At 39.5% G+C, this 16,164-nt stretch overlaps 1 protein-coding gene across 6 annotated transcripts in view; it reads left to right on the top strand.

Moving 5' to 3' along the window:
• The window catches only part of CADM2 (cell adhesion molecule 2), an 861,189-nt gene that overhangs the window by 763,137 nt on the left and 81,888 nt on the right, over positions 1-16,164 (top strand). For 4 of the 6 annotated variants that reach the window (XM_038766103.1, XM_038766109.1, XM_038766104.1 and 1 more), the window contains 2 exons: positions 8-98; positions 11,476-11,654. In XM_038766103.1, coding sequence (XP_038622031.1) covers positions 8-98; positions 11,476-11,654 — 270 coding nt within the window. The remainder of the gene's footprint in view (positions 1-7; positions 99-11,475; positions 11,655-16,164) is intronic. The other 2 variants (XM_038766108.1, XM_038766105.1) reach the window with 1 other exon arrangement.

The following is a 16,164-nucleotide window of genomic DNA, read 5'->3' as shown; positions in this document are numbered from 1 at the left end:
TTTCTAGATACACCTTCAGTTAAGATTACACCTTCAATTCCGATACCACACGAAGGACAGTCTATAATTTTGACTTGCGAATCCAAAGGGAAACCACTGTAAGTGATTTTATAAGTAATATATTTGTTAGTTTCCCTATCCTGCTTTGATTGCAGCCTTTAAGTGCAGAAATCCACTGTTTTCCTTTTCTCCTGGTGTGCAAAGTGATCTCTAGAACAGAAAACCCCTTGAACCATGTCTTCATTAAGTGTCTACGGAAGATTGGTCTTTTACTGTGTCATCTAGTGAAGGTTCTGGGAAGGATTCCAGCTGTGAAGTTATTCAGTAAGATATTTCAACCTTAAAGGAGAATTGGCTTAATAAATCACTGTTTACATCATCAGACTGATAATTGCTACACATTGTTGGAGCTAAACTTCCCATGCAGATTTCAAATATGAGAGTTTCCCATGCTGAACTTTCAGAGTGAGTTTGGGTTTTGGGGAAATTTGGGGGTGAACATTCCAACAGGAGAGAGGATGGAAAGACCCATGAGCTCAGGAAATGAAATGATATTCATAATCATAATTGTGGTCATATACAGGCTGATATGGTTCTTTTGAAATATTTTATGTAAATAGTTTATACTGGAATATTCAGAATCTGAGTTTTGGTCCTATTTACAAACTCTTTTAGGGCTGGATTTATTTTATAAAATAAATATCAATTGATTTAAATTTTAGATTAGTTTTTAAAGTGAAATGGAAGTCTGCCTCAATTAAAATTCATTTATTATAGTGCTTTGATGCTAAAATAATCCATTTATATGTAGCATATTCTGCAAGGTTTGATTTGTGTGTTTTTCCAAAATCAAGTTTTACAATTTTTCCATTTAAGTAGAGCACAGTGCCAATGGGAATTTTCTTTTCTCTGTTTTATCTCACTAGTATATTCATCCGGAATGTTTCTCTTCCATATTTCATCCTTCTTAGCTCAAGTCTGGATTATCCCAAGCAACTAAACAGCATGCTAGTATTTCCAGATTTTAAGAGAAATTCTGAGCACAGCTCTTTTACAGTAGAGTTAGGAATAATTTGCTTCTTCACTATTTCACCCTATGTTAGAGATCTAATTATATTAACCATTAATTTTGATGGAAACACACTGCTGTGGCCTTGCTCCTCTGGCCTGGCAAACCTCCTCTTCCTTGCAAGGCTCAATCATCTTCACATGTTTTTTGTGAGATGCCTGCCAAGAAGAGCCCCATATACCAGGTAGGCCCATTACACATTCACCTAGCTCAGACAATGAGAAGGGTTTAACTGGTCCAATCCACCTGACATAAGTCACCGGGAATAAGCGGTATCAGAGGAGGGCCATGTACTTTAAAAGGAGGGACAACAGTAAGAGAGTAAAAGTCCTTAGGCCATGGCATGAAGGCATTTAAGAAAATAACACTGCTCTACCTTCCTCCATCCTGCCATTGCTTGAAGAATAGAGAAGAGCCCAGATAGATGGCTCTTCCTCAGGGCTTTGGGCCTCCAGGTTAAAAGAGTCGCCTCTTCTTTACTTTCATGGGACTTGTTAAGTGCTCACTGTATGCCAGACACCGTACTAAGCAGAAACAGGAAAATCAGGGTGGACATAATCCTGGTCCCATGTGGGCCTCACAGTCCAAGTAGGAGGGAGTGGGATTTAAACCCCATTTTACAGAGGAGGAAACTGAGGAACAAAGAAATGAAGTGTCACTGAAGTGACAAGATCACCCAGCAGGGAAGTAGCAGCTCCAGGATTAGAATCGAGGTCCTCTGGCTCCCAGGCACAAACTCTTTCCTCTAGGCTATGCTGCTTTCCAAACCCGACCTAGCCCTAACTGGAGGGAGTAGGATAAGAGGAGGTGATCACTCACATTTGCCAACAAGACCAGGCATCATGGGGACATGGTTTGAGGCCTGCTTGCTTGTCTTTTTGGATTGAAATATGATCTGAAGGCTAAAGCAGACTGTCTATATTCACACTGAGAGTTTGTTCCAGAAATACAACAAAAATATATTTGCCATCCAATTTGAAGGCAGATTTGTGACCAGATTTGAGACTGTACTTCAGGATCCATTATGAGAGAAGTAATTATTCTTTTCATTTCTCATGCTGAAGGCATAAAGCTATAAGGCTCTTTAATTTATAATAATCCCATTAGATTATCAAAAGATTTTCTTCCAGACCTCAGATTTGCTGTTTCATTTTCCAATAGAGGGCACATTTAATTTTATACATAAAATACTATATTTTACTTCTCAGTATGTTGACTAAGACTTTTAAAGGACTTAGGGAAAGGACAGTTTTGGCTGTTTTATTGGGAAAAAGCTGTAAAGTATAAGTCATAAATCACAGCAGCTCAGTGAGTTAAATATCAAAAATTTCCAAACAAATCTATGTAAACAAAAATAAATTCTAACCCACGTGTACAGCAAAGTGCACAAGAGCATCAAGTTTGTGATGTCTGCTTCCCCCAAATTTCAGAATTATTACAATGCTTAAAGCCAGTCAGAATGACTGCAGTTGCTCATAATCAAGGAGTTAACATTGGCTCTTTAGCCAGGTGGTTTCCAGTCTCTGGGTGCACAGATTCTGGAGATTGGCTGTTGCGCTGACAGTATAGGATACTCACTCAGGAATGAAATAAAGCATTAAGTCTTAATTCCCTTACTGTTTTTGTGGGGGAGAGGTTCCCAGCCCTACCATTTAAGTTAAAGTGAGAACTGCAGATTTGGCGGGCTAGATAAACTCCAGGTTGCATTGGTCTCTGAGGCAGGGGCTGCTCCTTTTACTTTTATTGTATGTTCGCAGGCCCTTAGAACAATGCTTTGCACATGGTGCAATGCTTTGCATCAACGGTGCTGGTAATAGTGGCATTTGATAAGTGCTTACCAAGCACTGTGCTAAAACTCTAGGGCAGACACAGCCCTCATGGAGCTCACAGTCTAAAGGGAACACAATGGTGTAAGTAATGATAAGAGACAATGCCGAGAATCAAGGCTAGAGAGAGGATTGTGGCAGAGAAGAGTCTTCAGTGGACGGTGGGGAAAGCACAGGGAAGAGAAGAATTCCAAATTAGGGAGACAAGGAGAGGAGAACCCAGGAGGCATAGCAAGAAACTAAAATTCCTGACAAGAGGCAGAGGTTGACTCTGTGACTTCAAGTTTACTGTGACTTTAATTTGGGTGGACATATACAACTAGCAATATATGGAGTATAGCATTTAGCAAGGAATCAACTGGCACAGAGCAATAGTGAAGACACTAAAAAAATTATAGATTTAGCATCACTGGAGTATGCAGTGTAAAAAGAGGAGCAAGATCTTTGGTATTTTTAAGTTCTCAAACACACAGGTAACACCACTATTTGGATAAAAAGAATGAAGAGCCCCTCAGTTTTTCCATGGGCAGTACAGGAATGATACTCTTCCACTGTGACTGTAACAGGATTAATCCACTAATGTTTTCTCATTCAACAGAAAACAACCATACTGTGGATTAAACCAGATTATCCCCTGGGTACCATTTTGCTGGATTTCTACTTGGGAGTGACAGAGTCACATGAGCCTGACATCCAGCTAGGTCACCTGACTATATTGTTGGTGTGCTACTTGGTAGTAACTCCGATATTACTGATACCAGGTAGTCCTATTGGATGCTCCCATTCCAGTATCTTTTTGCTCCCATCACCACTTTCATGGCTTCCTAGTCTCTTCTCTGGCAGGGCTGGGGGACCTGAGCAGGAATCCTAATAAACTCCGGTTGCCTCACCATGCTGCAATGAGCTATAGACGGCTGGCCAAGATTAGGGAAGAATGGGAGCTGAAGCACAAAAACCATGGTATTATTTTAAGACTGTAAATTCCTTGTGGGAAGGGAACATTATTATATTGCATTCTCCCAGGGGCTTAAAATAGAGCTCTACACACTGTAAGTGTTCAACAAATACAATTAAGAAAACAAAAACAACAGAGAAGTAAAGAGGCAGGCAGGTATGTAGCCAACGGGAGTTACCAGGATATGGGAATTACCAAGATACTAATCCAAATTTAGACTCACAAATCCCAAGTAGAGTCATTCAGTAAGAGACAACCTTTTGAATAATCTACTCTTTTCTCCTTTATGGTCAACTTAAATTACATCTGCAATGTGTGCCTGGCTGTGTTGTTTCTCAATTAGGTAGGATCAGAAGACCCATGGGTGGCTGCTTCTTTTATCAGTGATCACACTGGTGAGAAATAAAGGCACATTGGCTGTGAAATTAACTGGAGATGTGTTCAGGTTGCATTATGGCTACAGTGTGTGGCCTGCTCTTATAGATGCTAATGTTGTTTTGTTGTTCTGATTCTGAGGACTCCAGTGGCTGTTTCTGAACAGTCAGGCCATATTGGCTGCTTTGGACAGAAGGCTTTTGCCATTTTCCTGGGAAACAGCTGCATATGTTGGGCCTGAACCAAGTTGTTCCACTTAACCCTACTGTTGAGGCATGCTGGTCTTCGAATAAAATGCACAAACATACATTTTTAAGGTATTGTTTTCATTGTAGATTTAAGCGAAGACCAAACTAATTTGTCTTTTTTTTTTTTTAAGTCCCCTGAGTTTCTTCAATCCTCCTTCCTCTTTGGCTAGATTCCTAATGTCTATCCATATTTCTAGAAGTATCTTAATAATACTTTTTAAGTATCATAAAAGTAAAATGCACTTTTCCCCCAGAAAACCAGTATTTTTTGTTTTTGTTTTAATAAAACTTGTAGACTATCAACCTTTTACCTTAATAAAACCGTTTGTGGAAATGGTCAATTTGTGCATAAATTTACCTAAGTCTATTGCTAAATCAAAACTATGTCAACTCATTTTACACAGTAATTATACTGTGAAAAAGTTCCATACTTTTATCGTAGTATTTTTCCACTGTATTTAGACTAAAGAGCCATTCATAGACTACCTGAGTGTGTCCAATACTGTATTTAAACCCTTCATAGAGAGACCAGGAAAAAGATCTCAGTGCCATTGAACACACACACACACACACACACAATCTAAAACAAAACCCAGTGTGGGATGAAATAGGTGACAACCAGTGACTGCACTTGGTAGACTATGATACATTCTGCTCTCATCAATGGGATACCCTGCTACCATGCTTAATCATTTGAAATTTAGGGGAAACGTGATCTATATTTTCAGTATTTTCTCATGAAAGCATAATACTCGGGTACTTATACATATCAATTTGCTTCTGAGTTGATCTGCTCATTTTTTTTAATTACCCATATGCTGTCCTACCCCTGTGAGCTTCTTTTTTGAGGTTAGACCAGATGGCCCTTTTCTTCCACCTCATGGCTTCCCAATTCAATCACACTTTCGCTCTCTCAAAGCACATAAGTGGTTACCTTGGAAGTGGGACAGAATGTATTTGGTTTTGTTTTGGAACCAGGAAGCTGGATCTCAGTAATCTATGCCGCTGTTATTTATCCTGGGCATCTGTGGTGAACCAGCAGGCAATCATTTTCAATTAAATGTTCCAATGTCATGTAAAAGCCCCACATGAGCAAGCGAGATTGTAGATCTAGGACAGAAATACCCTTTCTGCACCTTTCCAGGTAAGCAGGTTTCTCAGAACAAAAAGCCAATAACTTGTACGATATGCAAACATTTGGCTACTAACCTTTATAGTCAAATATGTTTAAGATTCCACTAGGAAGGGAGATATTACAAATACTTAACTGGCTATGTGGAAAATTTTACTGATCCACTCATCTATCAAAAATATATATTTGCTATATTAAATACCAAATGATGTACCAGAGTGAGAGAGTGTTACTTTGCACTGTGGATATCCATTTGATCACCGGGAAGAATTTTGTACAGAGCAGAAAAAACGTATCAAGCAGTATGGCAATTTCAATGGCACAGATGCATATTTTTAGATTATCCACCATAATTAAGTACACAATGAATAACCACGTAGTATTTGGTATTTTGGTCACAGTGCGTAAGGCAAGCTACATAGGAACGTGTATACTAACTCAGTTGTTTTTTACTCTCCCAAGCACTTAGGACAGTGCTCTTCACATAATAAGTACTCAAATACCATTGATTGATTCAAATGAAAATATTTTTGATCATGATTTAACTCATTTGAAAAGCAAGTAAATTTTAAATTTGGCAGTGAGGGCACATAAAATCTATTTCACATCAATGAAATGAGAAAACATTTCTCATTGATGGATTTTTTTAAGTCAAGGAACAACTTGAAATGGTTTGGGTTCCTAAAATAATTATGCTACTATTAAGCACTTACTCTGTACCTAGCACTGTTCTAAGCACTGGAGTAAATACCAGTTAGATTAGAAACAGTCCCTGATCCTAAGAGCTCTGAAAGGGTTTGCATTTGTTCTAACAAACGGAAAAAAGTAACAAACCCCCCATAACAGTAGTGCAACATTCTTTAAAATCAGAATTGGAACTCCAAGGTTTTTATCGAGGTAAAGGCAATGGATTGGAAATTACTCTTTGCACATAAGTTTACCTGATCTGTCTGGACTGAGATTGCTTTTAGGATTTGAGACTTAGAATTCAGATATCTTATGGGCCTGTTTACATGTGCCCCCAGAGGATTACTGGAAAAGGCAAAAGTTTGGTAGGACTTTGATTCTGGCCACAAGTTCCCAATTGCTATAACAGATGTTAAATGTTTTCGGTTTTCAGAATTCTGTTTGTACTAATTCTCTACCCAGTTATGCCGTTTTCAAAGCTGATGAATTCAAGACAAAAGCATCCTTAGGGAAATTAGAAATAACACTTGGTAAACTGGGCTTTCTTCCCATTATAGAAATGCTTAAGAATGACTTTCTGACATCTCTTTTAATGGGCATGCATTAGATGCTCTGTGACCAGCTCAAAACAAAAGAACATGCATTAGAAGAGCAGTCACCTAAAGCACATTAACAGTGCCATTACTAGGACAGACCAACAGTTTCTCCAGTCCAGCCGGAGTAAGTTTGGAGTAATAGTGCCTTGGTCGCCTTATAGCCGCTCTCTTGGTTTGCAGCGGGCCTCCTAGGAGGCCCACCTTTCCCTTTAGTAGCCCATTATGGAAAGAGGCCGTTTTAGGGGACAGTGAAGCAGGTGTTTACCCCTGCTGAAGGGGCCATCAGATGCCAGTGAACCCTGACTCACTCAGAGCTGGTTTTAGGGCAGGACTCCTACAGAGCACAGTCCTAACACCAGGTCAGAGTGTGTGAGTATTGTTGGGCACTACCTAAGCAACATCAAATGAAACAGGATGAGGGAGGATTAAGGGCAGAACTAGTTCCCACTCAAATTATAGGGCCAACCACCAGATTCAGAAATTGATAAGCTCCTGAACCTTACTGTGTTTGGAAAACAGGCCCTAATGGTTTTAGTTACAGAACTCAATTTCAAAACATTTGAAGGAAGCTCATACATTTTTTTCTTCAGTTCAAATAGCTGATAGCTCTTCAGGATCATCACAATCTGATTATCAGAAGAGTATTCTATATGCTCTGGAGATCAATTTTCAGGCTTCAGCATGGAGACCTTGTTTCTCAGAGTCATTAAAATAATTCACCAGTGAATACTTCCTTATCAGGAAGAGATCGACTAGGGCTTTCAAAGGAACGCTTCAGAATGCTATTATTTTCAAGTCTTTTGGAGAGCTCTTACTTGCTGAATATAGGCTATTTCCCATTTCAGCTGCAAAACTTTGTGGGAAGGGCCTCTAAAAATACAGAGTCAAGTAGTGCAACCCAGCTTAATCAGCGTCGGAACTGAAGGACAGCGTTTTCCCACTCGCTTTTGTGGTTTCAACTCTGATACTTGCATCATTCCCTTGAAGCTATCATTTTCTCTAAAATCTTTAGTTAATGAGGCTCCTCCCTCTTCACAGTGTCTTACTTCAATAACTAAGGATTTGAAGAATTTAGATGAGTAGATAAACTGAAAGTCAGAGTTTTCCACTTTCACTTAATGGAAGAAGTAGGATTGAATTAGCCACTCTTCACGTGCTTCACTGATTACTATATCCAGAAGCCTTTGACCCCTGTCAGGCAAAGTACAGATGGTGATACTTAAGGTTTTTGAACCTTTCTAAAGTAACTGAATTGCTTGAATACCCATCTTGGAATCATGGATTTTTCAACATGCAAACAGGAAAATAAGCCCATCTATTTTCACAAAAGGACTTACACAGAGATTTAAGATATTTTAATGTATCTATGCTGAACAAATAAAATATTACAGAGGTTTTATGAGAAGGAAAAAGCAGGACAGAAATATCAAAACAAAAAACCTTGGGTCCCTGTGAGCATTCAGATTCCTGGGGTGAATTTGGACCTGAAGCACTCAACATTCTAGAATTACAAGACAAGGAAAGAACTTTTCTTTAATAATAATGGTTAGAAATCCTCATAGAAACTGATTTTAGAGATCTGTCATATAACATCTCAACCTGCCTAAGTCTAAAGAAGACTTTACTAACTAGAAGGCGGAGTTCTAACTTTGTTACCCTAATACCCTGAAAATGCGATTGATTTCCATTCTAATTACTCTAAAAACCTAATCCTACCCCACATGATTCTCCAATGCAACATAATAATCCCCGTTGTTGTTACTAAGCAAATATAGCAACATAAAGAAAAAATAGAAAATAATGCATAAGATGGGTGTTATAGAGCTATTTGCAAGTACGAAAGAGCTCCTGCAGGATCTGGAGCCAGATGGACTTTATCTCCATTAAGGATGGATTAAAAGAAAAAGTTTTTAAAGATGCAGCAGGATGGAATTATGTTAGCTAGGCAGGATCATTTCCTGAAAATGAAGGATGCGAAAAATTGGAATGAAATCTGTGTGTCTCCCCTGCCAAATTTATCAATTCTTATCTGCTTGGGATTGGTGAAGGGTAGGCAGGCATTGGTCCCCATGTATCCCTGCAGTGAAACTCAGACCATTTAGATTGGCCCCCTGTGGTTGATACAGCTGGCAGGACAGCTTCTTTTCCCCAACCCTCCAGTTTGCTGCCCTCCATCTCCCTCTGCCTCCTGCCACTTTCCCCAGTACCTCCCTATGGGAAACTAGGACCTGGTGAAATCACGGTAGCTAAGGCCCCCCTGGTTTACATGCACCAGAGACAGCACAGAGTAATGGGACAAGTGGTAGCAGCAGCACTACGGAACCAGATTCATGGGAAGAGAGATGGTTTCAGGTTGGCAGGCAAATGTTCATTTATTTTTCATTCTCATTTAGCCCCCTTGTTCCTTGCTCGATGCTCAGTTGCTTTTCGGGTCTAACTATTGTTAAGCCTTAGCGGACTCAACAAGGAGCTGTAGACGAGAGTCACTTTTAAAATCATCTCTTAGCAGCAGGGGAGATTGTTTTCCATTTGCACCAAGAAATGTGATCATTCCTGGATGTCAATTAGGGAAAGCCTAAGGGCCCTCTTTATTAAGACTAAACACAAATTGTATCAAAACCTTCTAAATCCCACTTAATGTTTCTTCAGAGATCTTATGGAGCTTTGCCATTTTAAGCCTTAATTGGGACCATGAGTAGACTATTTTAATTTATGCACCAACCCCGATGTCATTCTAATCACATTTCATAGTTCTAGCTGTTAGAACTACCTTGTCAGTTCAGCATGCAAATTACAGTGAAGAGTCCTGCACTGTGTCATGCCAGCAGTGACTTTTACCACATTTCTTGCTACTTTCTCACAGCTCTCTGTATTGTTCCTGTAGTAGGATAAAAATCCCTTTTTAAAAATAATATTATACTTTACTTTGAAGTTTTATTATACTTTCCTAATCTTGGAAAAATTCATACTTAATAATGACTAAACCATGTTATTTTAATAGCTGTTTCATCCTGTAGACTATAAACTCCTTGGGGGGGAGGGATTGAATCTATCAGGTCTGTTGTATTGTATTTTCTTAAGTATTAATAGAGTGCCCTGCACACAGTAGACACTCAAACTAGCATTGATTGATTAATAATCCCATTCTTGCTGAAGCCTGGAATACTGTCTATATTGAGCAAGAGTGAGCCAGAGGCTTAGGGGAAAGAGAAATACAATAACTGTGCTTAGGGGAGGTATAACAAGAACACAAACAGCCAAGAAAGAGCTCTCAGAGAAGTGACAATTAGTGAGGAAAAAATGCCAGGGACATAGAAAAGAAGAGTTGGAAATAGGAAGACAGAGATAAGGAAAACACACAGATATCCTAGCTTGCCCATGTATTCTTTGTCACCTTAAACTGGGGATAAACTATGTAAATATTTTCTAACATCAAGGCAAATCAGAGAGCAAATCAGAGGGCTCGCTCACTCACTCGTGGGATTTGGGAAAATGGAGAGGTACTGAATGCCGAATTGGCAAAAAGTTACACATCTAATGGCCATTCAGTGAAAAAGTCATAAATCTCCTTTCACTTATCAAAAAACTTCCAAATATACTGCCCAGATCTCTCCCCTCCAGCAAGCTGGGGATAGGAGATAGGAACATCCAATGTCTCCAATCTGAATAGGTGGGAGTTCCATTGGGCCAATCTCCTATTCCTATCAAGATACAGGGTTCCAGAATATTGGCAGCCTTGACACTGCTGTACTAAATCAATCGACCTCATTTACTGAGCACTTATTGTATGCAGAGCATTATACTAAGCTCTTCATTCATTCATTTAATCATATTTATTGAGTGCTTAATGTGTGCAGAGCCCTGTACTAGGCGCTTGGGAAGTACAATAGGCAACATACAGAGATGGTCCCTACCCAACAAGAGGCTCACAGTCTAGAAACAGACTCACAGTCACAGACTAGTTTACTCTTGAGAGAGTAAACTAGAAATCCATATACATGATCTCTACCCTCTAGGGGTGAAACAGTTTGATAACCTTCAAGTCCCAATTTTCCTTCCCTTAACTTACCAGAATAGTCTCACAATAATTGGGGATGAATTTTCCTCCCTTTTCGTATAGTTTATCAGAAAAATACATTTTCCTGTCATTCCTAAAGGACAGACTTGCTTCTCTTTTTAACTGAATTTACAGATATAATTTATGCCATCACCATAATCCATTCTTTCACTGGAAAGGATTGATGATTTTGATCTCTTAATCTGATTTATGCCTTTTTTTTAATTTGGGAGAAGTGAAGATACGGTCGACATTATAGACAATCATTCTGGAATGTAATATTCTTTACTCATCTTTACTTTAAATGCAGCAGTAATGCATTCTGCCGTAGTTCTCATTCATGGAGATTTCAGGCCCGAGAAGCTATTCCAAAGAATTGATTATGGTACGCTGGTTTCTGTGGCATCACTCGCACCATCTAATCACTGCCAGTCTGGTCTCCTCTGAATATGCTATAATAGAGCTGAATATGTTATAGTAGAGCTGAGTTGGATCGTTTTCACTTTAACATACTCATTTGCACTCAACAGGCCTGAACCAGTTTTGTGGACAAAGGATGGAGGCGAACTACCAGACCCAGACCGAATGGTTGTGAATGGTAGGGATCTAAACATTATTTTCCTAAACAAAACGGATAATGGTACCTATCGGTGTGAAGCAACAAACTCTATCGGCCAAAGCAGCGCAGAGTATGTCTTGATTGTGCATGGTGAGTACCTTTGTGAAAATGCTGTCAATGATGGGAAGGCACGTATAAAACTGTACGCTTGTGTTATTTCATTCAAACCCAAATGATTTCTGCCAGCAAATGATAAACTAGAAGGGATCTCTAAAACAAACATGTATACCTATATGCCTGTGATTAAACAACCAACAAACTAATCCTTGGGAACGATTTGGTCAATATCTTTTCATAAAGTGTACTTTCCTGATTGTGGACTTTTTTTAATTTTTCAAAAGTCATTAAAGATTCCATCCTACCATGGACTAAAATTGGAAGGGTAGCATGGCAAGAGCCAGGGAATACTCCTAGTGAATAGCATCATGACTCCAGAGGCAAGTTGGTTTCTCTATCCCCAGAGCCATAGGTCCCGAGCAATGTGGGACTCCCCTTGTCTGACTCAGGGAAACAATAACAAACCCAGACCATTCATGCTGTACTGTGGGGGCTCGAGTACCTTGGCAAAGATCTGATTCCTGTCCTGAGTCTCATACTATGAAAATGTCAGTGGGTTTACCTTTCCTTTTTTTCCCCTAATAGTTAGCAGGGGATCTGGGTCATGGTATACAATGCAGGAGAAGCAATATGCCACAGAAATCCAGAGAATTAGAAGGGAAGTGACAGAAATACAATATTGTTAGGTGGAAAGTATGCCATACTCTTTTTTGTAAGTAATTCAAGTGGAGAAAATGTGTGATTTTTTTTCTAGTGTTTGCAAGCTGGCCAGCAGCATGATTCCCTAAATAGCCAAGTTACCTTTAGGTAGTTTGGCAGTTGACATATTTCTAATAAATACTTCTCAAAGCACTTTGCAAGTAGTCATTTTTGGCTTACCTTTTTGAACCACAATTCATCAAAAGCACCCCGTGGATTAATGCTGTTCATGCTGCTAGATAAATGCTGTGAAGTTCAACAATAGTTTACCTAGGATTATTGACACAAGTAATGAAGGGCTCATTGAAACACGGAGACCACATTACAGTGTGTTTAAATAGGCTCCATTTAGGTTCATTACAAACTAAAGATCTGCCCTTTGCACACTGAGAAGAATGTTTCATTTGTCGCTGGTTGTATAAATATGAAAAGCTACTCTGTTAATGGAGCAGTTGCAAAACCCCAAACGTTGAAATCTGAGTGGCATTTCTAACTCTAATGAATTCCATTTGCATTTTAGAATGGAGAGATAAGTAATCATTTATGGGAACTTTACCCTTTTTATCTTTTAGAGCAATTTAGAATGCTTTTCATATTAGCAGTGATCATTTAATACACCTCCAGCATAGAGGAATATTTCACGAGCTGATACCCAATGTCTTTGCTTGCATTCATTTGCCCAGACCCTGTCAATCTCAAATTGACAGCGGTCTGGGCACTTACCTGGAGAACTTCCTGTTATCTGGACGGCAGTCTGGATGGTTAGGTTTTATTCTGTAGGACTCAATCATCCTCATCATTTAAATGTTCTCACTCTTAATTGTTACTTCCCTGATATATACAGAATTTTCTCAGTTGCACTTTGTAAATTCTAGCCTCAGAACTGTGGATGGTAATTTGAAACCCCAATCTAAAAAATTATTAGTGAAAGTATTCACAAAAGTTTACATTTGAATGCTTACAGGAAATATTCAGTAAGCAGCACTGAAGTTATAGGATTTAAGGCTGGAGAACCTTACCCTTTTAACAGCATAATTCCTTCAACAGGTACAGCAACCAAGATGAATTTTGAAAGGTTTCTTTTGCTGATTATTTAATGGATTATATCCCTGAATGCAGAAAATTTCTAAAGCAGTCTAATAACTCACACTCTGCCTAAGAACAAATCTATATTGAAATATTTCATTCTCTTTCATCTGGCTTAATCTTTTCAGTGACTGCTTCTCCCATCTGCTCCTTATATATGCACACATAAGATTGTAAGCAGTGCTTCTAACCATGAGGGTACCTGAGGAACCTTGAAAAGCAAAACAACACTAGAATATGAACAGACAGTTGAGGCAATGATCTGGATTATTCAGCCTGCTCTGAAATGGGCAGAACACTAAGGCAAAATATTTTTGCTTAGGATAAAATTTGGATTTTCCTCACCTTTGTTAACTGTCTCCACCTCCCTCTCATCTTACACTGTGAAACTAAGATGAGGAAACTCATTGTTTCTGTAGCAGGCAATCTCAGGATTTGTATTTTTTCATGTGCCTCTCATAGATGGAGGGCTGACATTCTGCTGCTGCTTTGGACTCAGGTGGTTATAGATCTCTCTGTGTGATAAAAAGCGTTTGCTCTTTATTACCTTACTGATGGCAGAATTAGGAAACTATTCAGGTGTAGACTTTCCTTTAAAACTGATAGTTCTTGGCTTCAGTGTTGATCATCCATCAGTCTCTGTGATCTAGTAGCCAGTGTGGTTTGCCATTAAAAAGGATCTAAGTTGGGGTATTAAATATTCTGTTTTTCACAATCTCAATTTATCACTCACTGTTCCATACCGCCGAATAATAGCCACTCACCACGTAGCACCTGGCAAAAGCAGGTAAATCATTGCTAGAAGGAAGAGGTGGGGAAAAAATGCACAGCTCTGCTATTTTCTAATTGTAAAGTCATATGTGGGAATTCAAATTTAAAATGGAAAGAAGAGAACACAAAGGAATGTACAGCTAAATTTAAAATCCTCTAAATGAATGATTAAATGGGCATTCTATAACAAGCACCTTTGCAGAGTCCTGCAGATTTATGCAGGACCCTGGAGGAAGGTGAGTGAGGAGAGAGGTAAAATAAGCTCATCCTCCCTTACATTTAAAAACTGTCTCTGCTTCTTATACTCCTGTTGGAGCAGACTTTCTCCCAGAGGGTCTAATTTCTAAGAAGTCTAGGAAATATTAGTCCCCGTGAAGAAGGGCAAGGGTGGAGATCATGGGCTGAAGGGCCCAGGCACTCTCTGGGAACCAGGACTCCTGGGTTCTAGTCCATTGTTAGCTTCCATTTTCTCCTTTCCATCCTTCTGGTTGTGGCAAGGAGGGTGAGCCCTTTTCAGGGCAGTGGGTGTGCAAAAGAAAATCTTGCTGGCACCCCTCTAGACTATAGGTTTATTATGGGCAGGGAGTATGCCTGCTAATTCTGTTGTACTCTCCCAAGTGCTTAGTACAGTGCTGTGCACATAGTAAGCCCTCAATAAATACCATTGATTGATGGAAGATAGTTATTGGCATTACTTCCTGCTCCTTGAGTTCTCTTTGGTCACAGTTATACCTTCTATATGAGCCTGACACTTTACACAACTAAGCTCCACCAATGGATGGATGATGGAATTGTGCATATATGTAATATAGAGGTTGTTTTTGTCAGAGCTATCAGAATATTAAGGGAGGGATTTTACAACAACTTCTAATTCCAAGATGAAGCCAATTTACTTTATGGTGCTGATGAGATATGCTCAAAATGTTCATTATGGCCCTGGGGAAGGGCCATAAGGTGAGCCTCTCACTGGTAACTGGGGTCCAGTCATGAGGCTTCAGTTTCACTGGTGAAGACTTGGGATGTGTTGTTCATCAACAATCCAGTCACCACTGGTGACTGCTGAGATACCACTGGTGTACCCTTGACTAATGGAAATCTCTTTTGTAATGAAGAATGTATATCATTAATGCTTTGCCTGCTCCAGTACATGCTTGGGGGAAGGAGCGTCATTCTGTTCAATAACTGCTAGAGTTTTTGTATTAGGTATGTTAATCACCTCAAAACCTTTTGGCAGATGGGCTTAAGAAGTGGTCCATTTTCTTGGCAGGGGCATGGAGTCTGCTGAGTGTGGAACCTGTTCACACTCTTGGGCATAGATTTTATGTTCATGCCAAACATTTGGGGAATCCTGGAGTAGGAGAGTTCACTCATTCATTCATTCAGTGGTATTTATTGAGCGCTTACTGTGTGCAGAGCACTGTACTAAGCGCTTGGGAAGTACAAGATGAAAGTTGAAAGCATTGATGATGGGCTGTTTTTAGAGAGAAGCCACCTGGCTAAAATAAATAGCCTTAAGGGGGTCTTTGCCAAGCAGGCATTAAAAAGGATGAAATGAGATGTGGAGTCGAATCAGAATCTGAAAGGGAACACTGCCTGAGCATTTTGAAGGACTGTAAAACTCTTAATACACATGTCTACTAACCAATAATATTTTAATTGATGATATGATTGTAAATAAATCAAGAAAGTAAATTCAAAATCAGATTTAAATCCCCAAATTAAGATTTACCCCAGAAAACTCCCAAATGTTCCCATGTTCCTAATCTACCTGCCAATCCTCTTACCCATATCGAGTCAGCTTCATAGAGCTAGTTGAAATTGCCTCACTCACCAGTGCTGAGAGGGCCAGAGAGGGAGAAGGGGGAGAGGGAAAGAGAGTAAGAGAGAAAGGAAGAAAGACTCAAGAGCTGGGCTCCATTAAGTAAGAGAAGGAGCATTGTGTAGTGGATAGAGCATGGGCCTTCGGCAGTCAGAAGGTCATGGGTTT

Source organism: Tachyglossus aculeatus, chromosome 24 (genome assembly GCF_015852505.1).
Source record: "Tachyglossus aculeatus isolate mTacAcu1 chromosome 24, mTacAcu1.pri, whole genome shotgun sequence".
In the NCBI taxonomy this organism is placed as follows: Eukaryota; Metazoa; Chordata; class Mammalia; order Monotremata; family Tachyglossidae; genus Tachyglossus; species Tachyglossus aculeatus.
This window is presented reverse-complemented; position numbering and strand designations above follow the sequence as displayed.